The 19,502-nt window shown below is 40.2% G+C and overlaps 1 protein-coding gene across 3 annotated transcripts in view; it reads right to left on the bottom strand.

The window, feature by feature from the left end:
* LOC122168823 (guanine nucleotide-binding protein G(s) subunit alpha) overlaps positions 1-19,502 on the bottom strand; it is a 56,963-nt gene that overhangs the window by 26,338 nt on the left and 11,123 nt on the right. For all 3 annotated transcript variants that reach the window (XM_042834436.1, XM_042834435.1, XM_042834437.1), the window contains exon 4: positions 9,363-9,460. In XM_042834436.1, coding sequence (XP_042690370.1) covers positions 9,363-9,460 — 98 coding nt within the window. The remainder of the gene's footprint in view (positions 1-9,362; positions 9,461-19,502) is intronic.

Here is a 19,502-nt window from a genome sequence, read left to right as displayed (position 1 = left end):
GACTGAAACTGGGAAATGGTTCAACACCTTTCTGATCCTATGAACTGGTTGAGGGCCAGGATTCTATTTTTAGGGTGGATTTTTATATATTTATTTACTTATTTTAATGAAAGCCATTCTGCTCTGACCCATCCAGCCCTGCTGTGCCCTGTTCTTCCCTGCCTGTCCCCAGTCACCCTCCCTACAAGCAAGGGATGCTCCTCGCAGCTGCACTTAGCATCCCACATAGAACAGGAGAAAGCTGGGAGGAAAACACAGCTCATGGTGCAGCTTTGGTACCCAGAGAGAGCTTGGGAAAATGAGAAATGCTCTTTGCTAACAAAATGAATGGATCCTAGAGTAGCTCAGCTCCATGGAACACAGGTGGACAGCGAAGCACTCCAGAGGCAATGGCCAAGGGTCAAGGATCTCGCCTAGCAAAGCCCTCTGAGAGGGAATCCACAGCACCGAGCATATGGATATTTGTAAATTTTCAGAATGAATCACAATAAAATCAATTACAACCTGACACATTCTTCTCTCATCTGACATGTTCTTCTCCAAAACTCTCTAAATAGGTCTCTGAACAGCACAACATTTTAAATACTGGATCCCTTCATAAAACACTGTGATAACAACAAACACATTATACTTGTAATCTCATGTAAGACACAAGACCACCCCCCGCTCCATCCACACAGCACATCTTAGTTTCAAAGCCAATCTCCATCTAGCAGGATCCTACTGTCAGCCCATTTGGAAAAAGTATCATCCACGCTGCTAAGACAGAAAGAAAGAGTCTCCAGGTTTGTCCTCTCACACCTTCAGCAAAACCATTTAAACGTACCAAAGACTCTTGATGATACCACAATACTTCATCATTATCGTAACAGCCTGAACAATAACATCCTTCACTCATTTGATTTCATTTAATACTTCACACTCTCCAAAATCATCCAAGGATTCACTGGTAGGAGCTTCTATATTCTTCCTCAAGAAGAAAAACTGCACCAATTAACAAATGGGGAAATTCAGCTGCATCAAGTCTGCTCTGTGGTAACAGAGCACATGGATGCTAAAGCAGCTGGGCTCGGAGGAAGAGGTGAGTGGTGAAGTGCTCCAGTAGCTGTGGTGGGCAGAGGCCATTAAGGGCAAAGCCAGGAAAAGAGCTGAGACTTAATGCCTTAACTGCAACACCTATTCATCACAGCACACATTGCGAGAGCAAATGAAAAGTTCACCATACAACAACAGTCAGCAGACTCAACAGGATAAAGCTCAGCTCACTGTGGAGGCTCTGTGTGAGGAACAAATACCAAAGACAAACATCCAAGCTCTTTACCAAGAGAAGAGTTCACCTCCCAGATGTGAGGCTTACAAGGAGCCTAACTCTTTCTGACAGTCACTGATCTCAGAACATAAATAAGCATAACTCAGCTTAGATGTCTTAATAGCAGATGTGGACAGTGCAATCCAGACACGGTCTTCAGCAACTTTTTGAGCACTACCTGCATTGGCAATATATTAACAAAGCAGTGAATAGTATTCACATGTAAATCTCTATTTTCATTTATTTACAAAAATCACCTGGGTCTAAGCAGGTTTTGTTGTTTTTATTACAAAGACACAAATCTCTCCCTCAGGCCCACACAAAGCCATGCCCCCTCCTGCCTCAGCTGCAGCCCCTGCTGCTTGTTGTGCTGGAGCTATAGTTTATGAACATACTTTGGGGGAAGGGGAACCCTGCAGAGTATCCAAGGCACTTAATGGCCTTGACAGAAAATCTACTGGGCAGACAGTATGTTTCTAGTGTAAATGACTGTCCAGATACTGAAAACCCCTCACTTGCATAATGAACGCACTGTAATTCAGCCTCATCTGCAGATACCCTTCTTGAAGACTTCATTGGTGCATTACGACACAAATATCATTCTTTGCTAATTATATTTAAGAATAGCTGACTTTAACATGTTTCAGATACAAAAATCAATGCATAGCATGTAGCAGGGTAATCAGTTCAAAAGCAGCGTTTTAAATCTCAAAACCTATCAGTGAGAGCCTGACTACAAAACTGCTCTTAGTCACACTTGAAATCAGTCAGGGATTTCTTAGAGTTCATTTAGGACTCAGTCACATACTGTAAGAAATACTTCATAAGATTTAAAAGAAATTTGATTTAGTTTGCAGCACAGGCAGTGCAATCATCAGCACTATAACAAATAACACTGTGGTTTTTAAAATTCAGCTTCAGTTTGATAAACTCATTCACCTAACACAAGCTTAATTCACGTTCTCACTCTCTGACAGCCCCTTTTGCAGTAAAGGCTTTACAACCACATTCTCTGCATGCAAGCACACGGCCTCAATAAACTTCTCAGCCCGCTGCTACCTTTCTACCCAATGCAACACAGGCACCGTCTAGCAAAGATAATAAACTCAGCAACACCTGCAAATGCAGGCAGGCATTCCGACAAAAGAAGTTTAAATTAAAAACCACAGAGAAGGAACAGCTTCAGCATGTTAGGAGAACCCTCGTGCTCAACGAGAGGGAAGCAGAGACCGTGTCAGTCAGCAGCACCGAGCACCCCCTCACTGGTGCCACAGGGACAGATCTGCAGTGTTTCAGCCCACGGAATAATGGAGAATCAAACCAGGTGCTTTCACATTGGACCAACCAATGGACTGGCCTAATTTCAAACTTGTAGCACAAAATTTCTCCTGCCTCCTATCTCTAGGAACACTGTTGCTTTTAATTTCTTTTTTTCCTAAGCAAGTCTTCAATCAGGTCTTACAATACCTTTTTAGGTCAATCTAAAGCAGTATTCTCTTCTCATCTTGAAGTATTCCTTTTCTGCAGCAACACAGCCCAAGCTCCTGCCGTTCCAGCCTGCCGCAGCCATCCCCTCAATGCCTGGCACAGCCCTGGAAGAGTCTCCTTCCAGGCCCCTGTTCTGCACAAAGCTGGGCAGTGGAAGCCTGGGGTGAGGAGGTCCTCAAGAAGCAATAATGACAGTTTTAGAAATCACTTGGAGTGGCTGCTGTGATTTTTCACCACTACAGCAATCCTGTATGACTCCTGATAGAATAAAGGTGGCAATTCAAGATGTTGCTTGCTCTGTTTTTTAATATAGCTACTCAAATTTTATAGTAAAACAACCACATTTTCAAAATTACAGATTAAAACTTCAGGAGATACAAAAATGTAACACACCTGAATTCACAACTGCCTTACAGAGTTCACAGATATACAACTCCTCCTCTCATCATGGCTTCTTACCCTAAGTAATTCATTCTAGCATCAACACTGACTGCTATATGCACTCGTGTTTGCTTCTAAAAAGCTCAAGATTTTGTTTTCTTTGCTTAGACTTTGCTTTCTACCTATGATCATAGAAGATAATAGAGGATATTTACTACATTGCTAACAACTTTTATTCAAATACAGTATTAAAATTCATGCTGAAGAAGTTTTAGAAATAAACCAAAGCAAGTTGTATGGGCAAGCGCTCCATTTGCAGGTGAAAGACGATGCAGAACACAGTGGAAATGGAAGCTCATTTCCCAAAATCAGGTACCCAAGAACAGGTGAAGTATGATTAATCCTCAACTCTTGCAGGCATTAGCAAGAGATACATTAAAAGAGCAAAGCAGGACTATCTGGATGCAGGACTGGGTCAAGAAAGTGTGAACAAGTTCCGGGCTGGCTGTCCATGCCGGACCCGGGTCAGGCCTTGCCAACCCTCAGCTGAAGGCTAAACCTCAAACCTGCAAGACATGGAAAGGAAGCTGTTATCTTCAGAAAGGACCAGAAAGGGATCGATGCACCAACAGAGGTGTAGGACAATAGAGAAACAGAAGTGGCAGATGCATGAATGGGCTGGGTGTGAGGGGCTAAAAGCAGTGGATGAAGATGGAGGCAGAAATCAGACTCCTGGAGCAGAGTTAAACGTGTTCAGAGTAATTCAGAACAATGTGGTGGGCTTCAAACACACACCTCAAAAGCCCGTGATGTGACTTCTTCAATCACTCACATTCGGGGCATCTAAAGCTCTTTCTGCCATTATAGATCATTAATTTCAACATATGCATTATTAGTGTTCTTAATTCTAAACACTCGTTCAAGCCACTCCACAACACCTTCTGTTTTATCTGGCTTCATACTGTGATGTAATTTGTTTCAGAGACAGAGAAGTTTATTTGGGGTTGAGTGTAGGTTGAAATTGTGAATTTATGATTAGCTGTGACAACAGTGGGAATGTGTTGGATTCATAATCCATTTATTGGCTAAATTTAGGTAATCCTGTCTTCAGTGCACTTGCCAGCAGACACATTCCTGCTACAAACAGTCACCAAGAACGGGCAGATGGTTGGAGTAGTTAGGTATAAATCAACTTAAACATTCAGACTCCTTTTCTTGGTACTGACTTTGATAAAGCCATACAAACTCAGGAGTTACTGTGCTTCCCATCATACTCAGCAATCTCTTTCTGCACCCAATATCCCACTGGACTGTGGAGAAAGTATAACCCGGGCTGTATTTTCTTCTACCTGAATTTAACTTTGTTTAGAACAGAGACCCTACTTCAATGGAGTCAGTGCTCTGGAACAGTGGGTTTTACAAGAACAAGAATGAGGAATTAGGTCTATTCATTGGCTCGCAAAAGAATTCACGTAGTGGGAGACAAGTTCATCAGCTTTAGACCAGCGAAAGGGAATGTGGATATTATTCTTCATGAAAAAAAATCTTTAAAAGTGTAACTGTTAGTGACCATGGGAAGCTCATATGTGCCAGAGATACAGGCCAGGGAAATCACTGTCCTGTTGAACAGGAGTACTCAGACACAGCCCTCGGAGCTGGAGAAGATGAGGGGAATGGATCTGACAAAAAGCATTGAGTGGAAAGAAAGTAAAAAGTAAGTAATAAATAGGAATAAGAACCCAGACTAACAGTACCACAGATAAATCAGCCACTATTTAAAAAGGTGAGACTTTCAGCAAACACATTTTACTGCACGTTCTCTGAAAGGAACTTTGTTGTGAAGTGAAATCAACGTGGAAGAAAATCATTAAGTACTCAGATCGGGACTCTTAATTGCTCTTACAAGTCAGCAAATCCTGAAGCAAAACACACCATAAATCTTAATAAAAACATAAAAAATTTACAACCCCTATCAAATCAGATATTAAGAAAACAGGACGTCCACATCTGCTGATCCTTCAGGAGCGCTGCACAGCAGTCAGCTAATAGCTGCACTCTCCCCCTTTCTTTGATAAGTATTTTAAAAACAAACATCTTAAAAAATACTTCTCATAAAGCTCTTGTGGAGCAGCCTGGCACAGTTTCAAGCTATCGGAGTGGCTCTGCTGGTGCTGAAGTTCAAGAAATACAACTCCCTGCACTTCTACCAGCAGCCTGCCCACGTTTCCTCTGTCCATGAAATGGCAGACGGCAGGAGAAAGCACAGCGAGGCTTTCCAGCAGGAAATAGCGTGAGAATAGGCTCCCAACTGCTACTTCCAGCCCTTCCTGATAACGCAGGGTGTGAAACGGGTTGCAAATGCTGTCTCTCACATTATTTCCTTTTCCACTCTGGCCAAAACCAGGAAGCGTCAGCTGGGAGATACGAAGTGAAAGCAGTGTAAAACAAAGTGAAAAATTGAACTGGGGGCCAATGAACCATGCCAAGCCAAGGCTAGATAAAGCAAAAAATCAAGTATTTGTGGGTACAGCCTAATAGCAGGAAGACTAGAAAGGAGCCCTTGGAGGCTTTATGTATCCAAGCTTTGCTTGCGATTCGCTGCAAACAGTGCTAATCAAAAGGCTACTGACATCAAAGCAGTCTTCTGGACATCCACAGATGCTGCACCAGGCCGCACAGGACTGTGCTGGCACCCTTCAAGCCCCCATACCACCAACAGCCCATTGGTATGGGAGAGATCCTGCTTATTCCAACTGCGGAGTATCTGTGAGGCTTTAAGAACAAAGATCCTCAAATGAAAACAGAGGTTGAAATATAGCAAGGACAGCACTTCAAAATGCTCATGTTTGTTTATACTTGACAGAAGGCATAGATCTGACACGCAGGTTTTGGCACAGCGGAAATGACTCTTAGATTCTTAATATTAAGTAATATACTCCAAATAACATGAAATCCTGCTCCTGCAGAAAAGAAACATGAAGGACGGTTCATCACTTATTACCATTTGGAGTTTTCTGCATTCTAGACACTTCTGTGTTCTTCTGTTTATTATCAGTCAGGAGGAGTACCACATGGCAGCTTCAGTAAAAACATTTGTTCTCTTCTATACACATCCCCAAAACATGCAAGAGCAATGAAATCTGGTCTCCTCTTAGATGCTGCTTCCTCTCACAGTTAATATATATATTCCCCACAGAGAGAAACCTCCAAGAGCACACTGCTCTAGAAGCAGAATTGAAACTAATTACTTCGTAAGTTGAGCTAAGAAAAGGGAAACAGCCTCCTTTCCTTTCTCTCGGGACCATACAGTGTGCCCAGGCAGGAAGTACAGTAAAGCTCATGACGAGCAGAGGCAGCTCTTCTTCAAAACGAATCAAGTTCCTCAGGAGTGACGTTTTCACAAAGCCAGTAAACTTGAGAATAAAGGGTGGGAAACCAGAAGGGCTCTCCAACAGATGGGGCTGCTGCTCAGGTCTCCCAGCTTTACACCCATGATGATCACAGCTGCACTCAAGCAGCCGGGCCGCTATCTGTGGCTGTCCTACAGCTTTCAGCGTGAGCCACTTCAGGCAGGACCCTGAGGGAGCAACAGAAGGTGCAGACAATGCTACTGCTGACTTCTTGTGGGGAAACACTGAAAAGCTGTAGTAAGGCATCATGAAGAGCTGTAGTTACTGCTGAGGAGCAGGTAAAAAATGCCACTGCTAAACTCTTCATAATTACATCAGCGTTACGGAGATAGAACACATTACTTTGGGAATTATCTTCATTTCCACTTCTCTGCTGAAGGACAAGCAGCCAGAAGTGACTTTTTTCCCCTGCTTTCATCTAAGAGAATTCCTGACTTAATCAACTTGTTCCCTGTGTTAAATGACTCCACAACAAGACAGGCTTTGCACTAAGAAATCACACTTCAATATTAAATAAAAGAAATAAATAGATAAAATTACAAAGAGCAATAAAAAGAAACACTGTTTAGAATTTTAAAACGGTTCTCCAGACTAAGAATCCTTTAACATTTAATTATTTAATCAACTTTTAAGAGCAAGAAAGGAATTTTTGGAAGCTGACTGATTTTGAAAGAGAAAAGACATTTTTTGGTTTTCCATGCTTTGCTTGTTTAAAATAGGCACCTTGGTAAGAAGAAAACCTGAGGACAAAGGACTCCAAAGGAGGTGACAAACTCCAACACCCCACTTTCTCTCTTAGCTCCTATTAGCTCTAATGACGGCAGTTTGCACACTCAAATTAAAAGCCTGCATTCGACAAATCTCAGCAACATTTCGTATTTTGCCTCTGCTGCATTTTTTTACAATGTGCTCCCCGGGTTCATTTCCCAGCATCAATCACAGCGGATTTTACTGGAAGCAATTTTTGTCAGGTCTCTTGAAAATTTAATGTGATAAAAACAAGCACAGAATTTTAAAGCATTTCACCTCCGAGCAAACATTTAGCAAACATTACAACACTGTTCATAACAGAACATGCAACACAAGACACCACCAGTGCGAGACCAGAAGTGCCAGAATGGGCACGAACTACCAACAGAAACAAAAAGGAAGGTCCTTCTGCTTCCTTGCAAGGAAGCAGTGCCATACAGTTTACAACCAAACTGAATAAATTGATAATCATGACAGTTATTTAGAAGATGGCAGCAATGGTATCTTAGGGGAAAAAAAAAAAAGAAAGTACTGTCAGAAATGCACAACATTTAATTTTAGTTCTATGGACGCACGATGTAACATCCAATGTTCCACTAGATGGAGCAGGATGGTAAAACCATCCCAAAGGCCATTCCCCTCGCTGACCCATGAAAAAGTCAGTGTCCAGCAATCAAAAATGGCAGCAATTTCAGCTTTCTTCAGTACATTCAGGAAAGACCAAAATTTGATCTTCTAAAAATAGAGCAACACAACAAAACCTTGGTGCTTAGCAATACTTCTCTTCCAGTGCCAGAAGATGACTGTGAAAAAAACACTAGCCAGAAACACCAAGAGATAACCAAACAGTGACAGAAACAAAGCAATCTGTTTCCTTTTTCTGACAGCTTTACACTATAAAGACAAAACTTAGTGGATAGTTGACAGAAAACAAAGATCTTGTAATATTTTTTCATATAGTAGCAAATGAGCTTGCAAGGAGATCCATGCCAAATGATCAAACATTAGTCACCTACTGGAAAAGACATTGCTACACATCAAACAAATTCACACTAGAAACAATGGCAAAACTTCAAAGGGCCTTTGAAAGACCTGGAGCTGAGCAAGTCATAGAAAAATTATCTTCCTGGTATCTTCAAACAGAGCTAATTGTTGATTCACCTCTAAGGCTACCTACCCCAACAAAAAATGAACCTTACAAATTTTATTTCACTAAATGTTCCTTATGAGAGTCGGTAGCAGACAAACCACAGTACTCCTTCATCATGAGAAATGAGGAAGCTTCTATTTCCTTGACCATTACAACTTATTTCCATATCTCCAAAAGAAACAGAGTGTAAGCTAATAAAGAGCAGTCTTAACAATTAATTTTCTAAATTTAACTCCTGCAGTTCTTGAGTTACATCACGAAAATATCAGGAATTCTCACAATTATCACAAACATATTGCAATTAAAAAACAAATCTGAACCATACCGTACTGCTGTATGTAGTAAATAATGGCAAACTTGTAGCAGTCTCTCTCAGGACAATATTAATCACCACAGTGGTGGAAACAACAGAAAGGAATAGATCATTTTCAGATATGTGCTCCAAGGTACACAAGCAGAAGTCTTGGTGACCGATCACAGGCTGTTGCCTATGAATGTTGCTGCCATTTTTGTTTTCAGATAAAGAAACTGCATCAAAAGCAAAAGCTTTTGTACATTGTACTTCCCAAGTCATTAAAATTTGCTGTAGGATCTAAAGTTGACTGTCACGTGGTGTAAATGGGAAATCTGGTGTCAGCCTACGTCAAGGTACTGGCAAGGTTTTCAGTGTAGACATTACTGTTGAACTGAACACCAGCTAGACAGATCTCTGGAAATGGAAATAGACCTCTGAATGGCTAATTAGCAGGAATTTACTCCATGGCACCCAATCCTTATTTTCCAAAGTAGAACAGTAAGCATCAGGATAACCCAAAGGACTTTAAAACTAATTGTATCTCACAGTCCATATATAGCAGAACAGAACAATACTTACTACTGTGCACAATCAATCAGCTGATATTCATTAGATCTCTCATAGCAGGCTTTCACACCGTCGTCTTGCCAAAGTGTTTTTGTGTGTTCATAAAACTCCTGAAGGAGAAAAAATATTATCAGGAAAAAAAAGGTTACATGTGAGGAGAATCAGCAATAACATACCTTTACCACTTAAAAATGGGAACTGGTAGCATTCTAACACACATAAAAAAAGCATTAAACACCTTGTAGACAACTGCAAGTTCCACTGGCTTTCTTAGCTCCTCAGATTTAGAAGAACTGCCTACCAATCATTCTCACTAAGTCCAACTGTATTTTGAAGCCTTGGAAGAAGGGTTAGCTTTTCATTAATGACAACTCCATTGGCATTTTTAGTAATCCCTATCATTTGGTAACAGTTGCTCTTCAGCTCCTGGCTCCACTGGATATTGTATTTCTTTGGCTGTCAGCACTGCTTTCTTCTGCAGTGAAACACTGTGTCTCAGTAATTCTTTTACATTATTTTCTGTTTCCCACGTTAGTGGGGTTCTCTGGGGAACACGCAGACACTTGAGTGGCACTGCTTCTATCAGATTTGCTCCCTCGCAGCACAACTGCAGAAAAAAGCTACAGAAAAAACTCATTGATACAAACCTGTAAGGCTAGTGCTATCAAAATACAAATTATACACTTAAAAATTATAAACAAACTGTAAATTGGGTCATACTTTCATTGCTACTGAATGCACACAAACAATAGTAAATGCACACTATTATTAAACAATAATCTCCACAGTAATCTTTTCTTCATTTTCTTTAAAAGACAGGAGAAAGTCCATATATAGAATTAAGTGCATCTTTTTGGTCTGTTCCATGATTTTATGAACTGCTCAAGAACAAAAGATCAGCTGAATTTCTTTCATATGTGCATAAATTTTTGCTTGATCGCAAGTATCAAGAGACTGTAAAAATATGTGCTGTTAAAGGAATTAAAAGAGAAATTGAAATATTAATTCCTGTCCTCAGTTCTCCCACTTCTAAAATTACATTTATTGGATGCTTTGAAAGTTTCCTATTTTTTGGTAGTTTGGGAGGCCTTCAATCTTTGGCTGTATCACAGTATAATGAGGGAAATACCTTTCCTTAGCAAAAATCAGCAGGAAGAGAAAGTAAGGGAGAGGGAATTGCTTGGAATCTCACATATTTAAACCAAAGCCAATTTGAGCCCAGAATCATCTGTATTCCAGGCTTGCTCTTACACACCCTTTACCAATGGCCAAGACCAGCAGCCACTCTGAGCATTACTGCTGAGGTTCACATCACAAAACAGGCACAAACGCAACACAAAAACGTTCAGATCTTTTATTGGAGAGCTGGAACATCTGACAACCTTGAACTGCCACAAAAATGAGGCTCAGAAGTCCTTATTTTCTTCTGGTTTTCACTACAGCTACGATATTCCGGAAGAGAACTAGAATAAAGCAATTATTCCAAACAGCTTATCAACTCTGTCATAACTCATGAAAAAAAATATTTGGAGTAGTTTCTGCAATCAGACTCTTAAGCGGGATGAAAAGTAAATCCAGTTCCTGGTCCTACCATAAACACGTTGATAATAAAAAGTCCGGGATTTAGTTTAACAGAACTGTTATACAGTTCCACATGGTCCTCCTTGTGCTGTAAGGACAGTTTCGAACTTCCCAAAAGAATGTGGATTACAATAATCAGTGTTTCTGCCCTGTTAGGCCACACCAGTAATAAAATCCTCCGTACTGCCCTCATGTCTGCCCCGCGAATCCGAGCCACAGCCAGCAGCACTCAGGCAGTCCTCTGAATATGGCAGTCCTCTGTTAAGTGTCCATGCGGGCTGGGAAAAGAATTCAAGTCCACATTCTTTGAACTTTACATTTGCACTTCAAAACAGAGATCTACAGAAAGTAACAGGCAACACATGATACCAAGAAGCAATATCATTATTATTTTATTTCTAACTGAAGTACATGGCTTGTGACAGCCAAGTAGGAGATGCTTTGTTAAGCAACCTTTTGTCTTTAGGCCTCACTAAAAATATCTTCACATAATTAGGGACCGCTGCTGACGAGAAAACTCACCAATGAGAAGCTGGAACCAGACATACAGAGTTCAACTTGTTATATAAAAGTTCCTGCTTTATACTTTTATACTAGAATGAGTGATTTTGGAATCAGGACACACTAGCTACTCACAAAAACAAAACAAAAAACCCAACCAACCAAAAAAGACCCAAAGCAGATTCCCTGCCCCCCTCCTTCACTCTCCCTCAAAAAGAAAAGCACACCTACACTAACCACAATTCTGAAATAATATTTAAGAAAAAGAATAACATAAGAAACCCTCAACATCCCATCTGAGTCATGGAATGTTGCCTAGGGGTGCTCTCAGGGAAGATGAGCAAAACCACAAGATTTGTTAAGTATTTAGGTGGAAAAAGGGCTTCAGAGGCGACCAGAAAAATCAAGTGAGTAACAAGGTTTTGGGTTTCTTTTTTTGAGTTAAGGAGGTCTAATTTGTATGAGTTCTCTAAAAATAATGAGTTAGGAAACAAATTAACCAAAAATTGCAGGCAAATTTCCTGAAAAGAAATAACCAGAAAACTAGTCCTTACATGTCTGCTTCTTGTTTCCTCAACACTGATTCATTTCTGGCACGTTCTAATACAGACTCTACAGCAACATCAACACAGGTTTCTTTTGCGCTAATAATGGAACTCCTAATAAAAGAGCTAAAATAAACAAGTAATGCTAAATAACGTTTTGGTTTGAGACAATATTCCACAATAAACGGGATTTAAACATTAGGTTGAAAACAATCCACAGTATTTGACAAGTACAGCCCTATTATCCATTCTTGCCCCACTTGTATTTAAAACAACAACAAAAAATACCCATTGGAATTACATTATTTGCTATTTAAAAATGCTGTAGTTACATACACACCCAAGATCCTGTTTAAACTATAGCTGAAGCTGTGTAAAGCAACAAGAGTCAACACAACCAACGACAGACAGCACGGCATCACCAACCAAAGCGAGAAGCGAATTCTTGCAAAGACTTCACACTCTTGGAAGTGCTGATATCACCCTAAAGAGGGAAAGGTCCTTGTATAGAGCACGTGGGGAAAGTCATGCTAACGTAACACAAATCTGAACAGCACAAGCAGGGCTTGAGATTGAATGTGTTCAAACCAGGCAGGGGCACAGTTTGAATTCTGGGCACAAGCCCTAACACTACCAGGTACAAAAAACGGTCTGGGAAACCTTCCCTGAAGCATGAAGGATGACAATTTGCTGATTGTAGGAAACCTTGTATCTTGCTACAGCTTAAATAACACCATAAAGCTTCAACATTTGTACGTGAAAAGAAACGCGCACAAGTGTTAATGTTTTATTTCATTGAGGACACCTCCCTTCTCCACCTTCTGAAAAAGTTTCCCCATAGAGTGAACCAAAAGGTAACATTTGTGAGCTGCCCACGTTCATTGACAGGAATGCAATCAGACCTCTGGAGGGAAAAAAATCAGTGGAAATTGCCTTGTAAAACAGATGCTTGGAAAGCAGCACTTTGCTCCAGGAAGATCATCCTAACACAGCCCTGATGTAGAAAAAGGGCAATGCACAGCCTGACCAAGTTAAAATCCTCCTTGTGTTAGGAAACTTCAATGCATTAAATAAATGGCAGCAGGTGATGAGTGGTTTTTAAAAGTCAAACAGAGAAAGCGTTAAAGAACTCAAACATTGTGAGTATTTGGGGTTGTTACAAAAATAATCCTCAAGAGATAAACTCCAGGCCTGGGAAAAAACAAGGAACCAAGATTCATTTTTGAGAGATATTCTAAAAGGATGAAATATTAGCAGAAAATGAAAGAGAAAAACTGGACATACTGTCTACATGGTTTTGTTCCCTCCAAATATATAAATGCTCAAGAGACTTTTAAAAAATGTTTATGAAGCAATGTTTTATAGGCATTAGGATGTTGGCAGGGAAAAGCATTGGCACAGTAATTGCAACTGTGACACCATGTCCACAGGAGCCTTAGCATGGATATGCAACGCTACCTTTTCTTTGTAAAATACAGGGTGGATCTGTCAGCAGAATAGCTTATTTACTGCCTTCAGTAAAATCAATGCCAGTGAGAAAACCCTACCTACTAAAAGGTGTGTGCAACCATTACACAACGTTGTGGTTAAAACTGGGATTCAGTTCCTGGGCAAAGTTCAGTGTCCCATGAAGTTACTCATTTCATAATAAGAGTTTTAAATATGTCATCCACTTAAAACCTTATGATTAAAGGTCAAACTAAATCAGCTTCTAAATGTAAAACTGTATCTTGGATGTTTGCTTTACTTTCAGGACAGTTGAGTTGTTCTCCATTCCGTAATGAACTGTATTAAAGCAACACAAGGTCACAAGGACAGCACAGCAGCAAGCTGCATTCCACTGCAAACTGAACAGGTTGATTTTCTCCTTTCAGGATAGATAAACACACAACAAATTGATTTGTTTTTCATTGCTCATTGCTGAAAACAAGCAATTACGATTGACTGTAAGGCCACTCCACCAAGGAAGCCAATGGTGTCCTGTCACTCTCCCTGTGTTCTACAGTGGGGTAAAAATGTGTCAAAGTGGACAGTTTAATATAAGCCACTTGAATAGGGAAACATCTGCATTCCTGCTGGTGTGAACAAGTGTTAATTACTGCTTGCTATTTTAGGGGAAATATGCCAATGATATCACAAAGGAAATGCATACCTACAAACAGTTGAAGATATTCTCCAGTTGCTGGCAGACGTCCAGAGCTGGATACAGAACTCTTTGGGAGAGGCCAGAGTACTCAGCGCTTCCCATAACTGAGTCAGAAATATTTTCAGCAAGGACTCAGTCTTATTATCAATAGTTTTCCGTGTTTAGAAAGAAGAATAAAGCTGAAATGTTTGGGGTTTTTGCTTAAGCAATTTTCACATTCCCCACAGAATCAAAAAAACCCAGGACGCGGCTAAAACCAACAATGTGAAGAGAACTTCATTCAAGAAATTCCTGTCAAGTCTGAAGCTTCATCTCTTCCCTCAGTTAAGAGTTTCAAAGGCCACACTACTTGACAAATGCATCAACACACAGTTTTATACCCATTCTGTACCAAAGTGCCTTTGGTTAAAAGGCCTCAATAGAGCATCACCACAAACCGTTGACACTCCCTTTTATTTTTACTTGCACCAGAAGTGTAACGTGATGATCCCCACTAAGATATAATTCTTTCATAAATCCTCTATTCAAAATGCATCACTCTTCTTACAGAGGAAGAACTCTTCTGGCACTGAGATGGAAGCTCAGCAGATAGGAACCCCCCATTTTGTCAAGATTTCTCTGTAATTTTGATTACATGTGGAAAGAAAGCAATTTGTTAATTAATTAAACCTACTGACGGTACAGAAGACTTTCATGCTATCTCTGCTCTCTCTTGGGGCAGCAGAGAGCTGTGGCAGAGGCCACCCAATCAGGAGCTGTTTTTGCAGATCTCTGGCTAGGAAGGAAGGTTTAATAAAATTCTGAAACATCTCCTTTGACCCTTAAATTAGACTTTGGGGAATGTCTTTGATACTACATAATTTAGTTGCTTTTTATGTAATGAATGTAAGTGTTTACTTAAAGCAAATAGTTGAACCAAATAGCCTTAACACGTTATGGAACTGCTGAGAAACAACGACACTTCACATAATGAGGTGAGCACTGCACCACACTGCAGCAGCCTCCAGGATGGAAACCAAAAGTCTATTCTTGCCAGAAACTTCCACCAACAGAAACAGGTAGTTAAAACAGTTCCTTCCTATTCTAAGTTAAGACAAATCCCGAGAAAAGATCACCAATTATCACATAGTCTTTCTGAAGAATCAGCACCTGTGTTGGTGAAAGTATCAGAGACACCAAACACTGTCTAGGTGAACACTGAAGACATATCTGAGGACAACAGAAGCATATCTTATTAGCTCCTACCATATATTAATATGCAACGAAACAAGCAAAACGTGATTTTGTAGAAGTTCATGCTTTCACTTGTGTCAAAGACAAGTCATTTAATTCATGTAAGTAGGAACGCACATGCATTACTGCAGTGTACAACTACGTACAATGTAGAACTTCTTGTGTAAGTTCTTAAGCTACACCCAGTATTTAGCATTTTTCCAGAAGGGTGCTGTAAGAACTACTGAAATCATTTCAACAACCCTGACATTCCAAGAGTGCTACCCTGAATGATAGTTCAGCCCTGTGCTTTAAAAGGATTACTGGTTTTCCTTATATCCAAACTGAATTCCCCCCCTTCATCTCACATTACAGACAAATTGAAATTAATTTTATTTAGTTGTTTTTCCTGAACTCAAGAAAACACCTTTGGGAAGACAGAAATAAACTAAATATTTAGATCACAAGAAGGAAAAAGCTAATGTTACTCTCAGTTGGAGACTATCCTACCAAAATGAAAAGGAAGAAAAGAAAACCTGGAGGGCTTCTTGTGCTCTCCCAAAGGTAAGCTGAAAACCCTGACGACTTGCTGGTTTGCAGGAAGGTGGGACTCTACTGAAGACTCTACTGCAGTTCTGTTGTACGACCAAAATCACATCCACAGGGCAATGTGCACATTTACTTTGGTGCCCAATCTTAATAGAGACCGTTACAGAAGTAATTGTCAAGCTACAGCAACACCAAGCAGGCTCACAGGTGAAATTCTACTTCATCTATGCATACACCAATATTCTGTGACGGTGTCTTACTGTGATTAAAACCAGAAAATGCTTAAGAATTTCTATATTAAATTTATGCCTATTTCCTGTTTAATTCAGCTGACAGCTCTTCTGTTTCAGCATAAATTGAATTAATCTGTTCTTGCTCCTCAAGACTGCTCTGAAGAAAACAAAGATGATGTATCAAGAGAAATTAAGTCACCATGTCTCCAAATGAATTTCTAAATGTGAACTTACAAACCTACAAGTATGGTATGGTGGGAACTGACTCAATAAAATACAAATTTGAAGAAAGCATTAGCATTTACTTTGAATGTTAATCAAATTAATTAATAATAAAGTAGAAGTGTATTTGTTATTTTTATTTTCTATACAATAAAAATGACTACACTACAGAAGAGATCTGCAAATAACGTCATCTGGAAGTCCTGGATTGTAGATTCTCCAAATTGAGGAAATACTGGATTTTAACTAAACTACATGAACACCTCAATCAAAACACAGCAGAATTCAATGCATGCTCCTTTAATTTTCCCAGTCAGTAACAACTTCACCTCATACTCAAAATGCGTTCTTGTTTGCGGCATTTTACAAGCTGAAGCATAAGAAATAAAAGCACCCCATTTTCACTGCCATTAGAAATAGCTGTTAAAGGCAATAAAATTCAGATTACTGAAGGAGAGAAGAGAGTTGTTTCTGCAGATGCTGCCACATTTAAGAACTGTATCAGGTGTAGCTGGAAGAACTGCAGCATGCAAACCAAGACATCAACCACAAGGTTAATTATTAAAGCCGCTTTACCCTTCCATTTCATCTCACGTCTGTTCACAGAAGTCAGAAGGGACACTTCTTTCTTTCTTTCTTTCTTTCAATACATGGGTACTCATAATTTAGGCTATATTTAAAGTCAAGTACCAGAAAGAGCAAGTAAAGAATACTTCTGAGGATCTCCTATCACACCATTTTGCTGACACTGTTTCTAGTACTCTCCGATCCTTTACATTTACAATGTATATTTGCACATCCACCTTTTCTAACACTTTTGCACCTCAGGATGCTTAAATATATGTCCAGGATGTATTGTCAGTATTTTGTAAATGACAAGGCATACAAGACACTAATAAAAGCACACAAGACAAGTGAGGCGACTTGCTTCAAGTCATAAAACAAGTCTGAACGCTTCACTTGCTGGTAGCTACCAGAATTCCACAGAACGGTGTGCAGACACCCAAGGTAAACAGGCTCCAGCCTTGCTTCCCCAGCACAGCACAGCTACGTCCCCCAGAGAAAGTGCTTTGCCTGCTTCCTCACCTGTGTGCCAAAAGCACAGAGCCCCATGAGAAGTGTCTCCCATTAGAGGGGAACGTGTTCGTTGTTACCTCATTAAGTAGGTAATGCTGTCAAACCAGAAAAGTTCTCTGCCTCTTCCATGATGTATTTTGATATGAATAACAAGATATATATCATGATATGGATCGAGTTGGTATTATCTGCAATTTTGCTTCCATAATTAAGGGAGGCTTTCGGCAGCAAACAGACCCCAGCTCACATCTTTCGTTCCTTCGACTGTATTTTCTTGTTTGCTTTTTTTTTTTTTGAAGACACTGCCATTAATGTTTCCACCCTCTCCTCTGCCCTGACTGCACATTAATGCATTACACAACTTGTATCACTTCACTCCTACTGAACAGTGCACGGGAGTAAAGCAGCCCTCAAAAACTGCTTCCAGGTAAAAATAACCTCCCCAGAATAGATGAGAGAAGGAGTAAGGGTTGCTGGGGTTATTTTTAACCTGGAGCAGTTCAATGCTCTGATTTACGTGGGGACCCGAGAAGGTTTTTCTGGCGCAAGGCAGAGCGGCACTCAGCGGTGCGGTGGGGAGAGGGCCGGGCTGTGCTGTGGGCGGATGGGATGTGAGGGCAGCTTTGAGGCCGAGGCCGGTGTGTGGTAACGCCAGGCCTCAAAGACACCACTCAGAAACCATAATAAAACCATTCAGCAGTGCTGGCAGTGGCAGATCCAAAATAACTACAATGGAGTAGTGTAATAAAAAATAAACAGGGACCGAAAAACCTGCAGACAATTTCACCAACACCCTAAAAACTGTCCCATCTCTTCTGCAGATCCATTTCCCTGGGTCTAGAGAAGCATACACCACAGAAGTGCCACAGTTATTTCAGATTGCAACAGTGGATGTTCTGAACCTACTGCCAACTGAAGTTAGTACAGTATTTTCGGGAGACACATCTCCCACAACTGAGTCTATGTTAATTAAGAAAAGCTGAACAGTACTTACAGCTGCCTATTTTGACTACTTTACGAAGAGACTAAGACCCAAAACAAATAGGTTCTGCTTGGCAGTTTGGTTCACGCTGGTTGATCGTACTCATAGAACAGAAGCATTTCCTTTCCCCTTCTAAAAGTAATAACAAAAAGAAAAGGGATGAGGAAAAAAGCCACTATTACAGTTGGCATTAGGGATGGAGAAAATATCCTAGCTGCTGTCTGGTATGCAGAGCAGGAATACAAATACCACCTCCATAAGCCGGTCCATCCAGCACCAGCCTACGCTTGAAAAAGGTGGAAGCTCATGAGAACTATCAAAAATACTAAAGCAGTTGATTTTTGATACTGCAAATATAGAAGCACAACTACATTTTATCTGGAATGAGCTAAATAGTGACAACAGTGATAGAAAAGTCAATTCTAAGCCCATCTATGATAATCTCTCATTTTTATTTTCTGTTTCAACTAATAGAATTTCTTCTTTTTAAAAATATCACTTATCATGGCATGATTAAAACACATGCCCAGTAGCAGTTATCACATGTGGGCATACAGATTCATACGAGCGCATCAATACAGAAAGATTTCTGCCTCACTCCTAAGGCTTTAACTAGTGCACAATTACAGTCAGCCCAGTGATTAAAATTAAGTCCTTCCACTACCTCAGCTGAGTTGGTTTGATTAACTTGGGAGGGTTTTTTCAGTTTAACTTCCTTTTTCTTTGCTTAAACTAATCATGCTGGCCAGTGACAATTTAATCACATGATAAAAACTCAGCTTTAATAAAGGCAACGACGATGGTCCTACGTAAAAGATAATCTTTCATTAAAAAATGGGCAGCGTAGCATTTTAGAAAAAGATTTCTGCTTTCAGTCCCTCTCCACAGAAAGCAAGAGCTCTCTCTTGTTCTCAGTGCTCATTCAAACCAACAAGACTGGACACTTTTGGCAAGACTTAGTCCTTTCCTGTCCTGTCATTTTAGCAAGGATACATTTCCTAATGATGCCAATAAAACACTACATACAATATTTATCAGTGCTATTCATATTAACAATAGATTACATGAATCTGATTAGCATTGCAATTTCTTGCACTGGAGTTG

Source organism: Centrocercus urophasianus, unplaced genomic scaffold (genome assembly GCF_019232065.1).
Source record: "Centrocercus urophasianus isolate 14NV4802_14NV808 unplaced genomic scaffold, USGS_Curo_1.0 seq_46, whole genome shotgun sequence".
In the NCBI taxonomy this organism is placed as follows: domain Eukaryota; kingdom Metazoa; phylum Chordata; class Aves; order Galliformes; family Phasianidae; genus Centrocercus; species Centrocercus urophasianus.
This window is presented reverse-complemented; position numbering and strand designations above follow the sequence as displayed.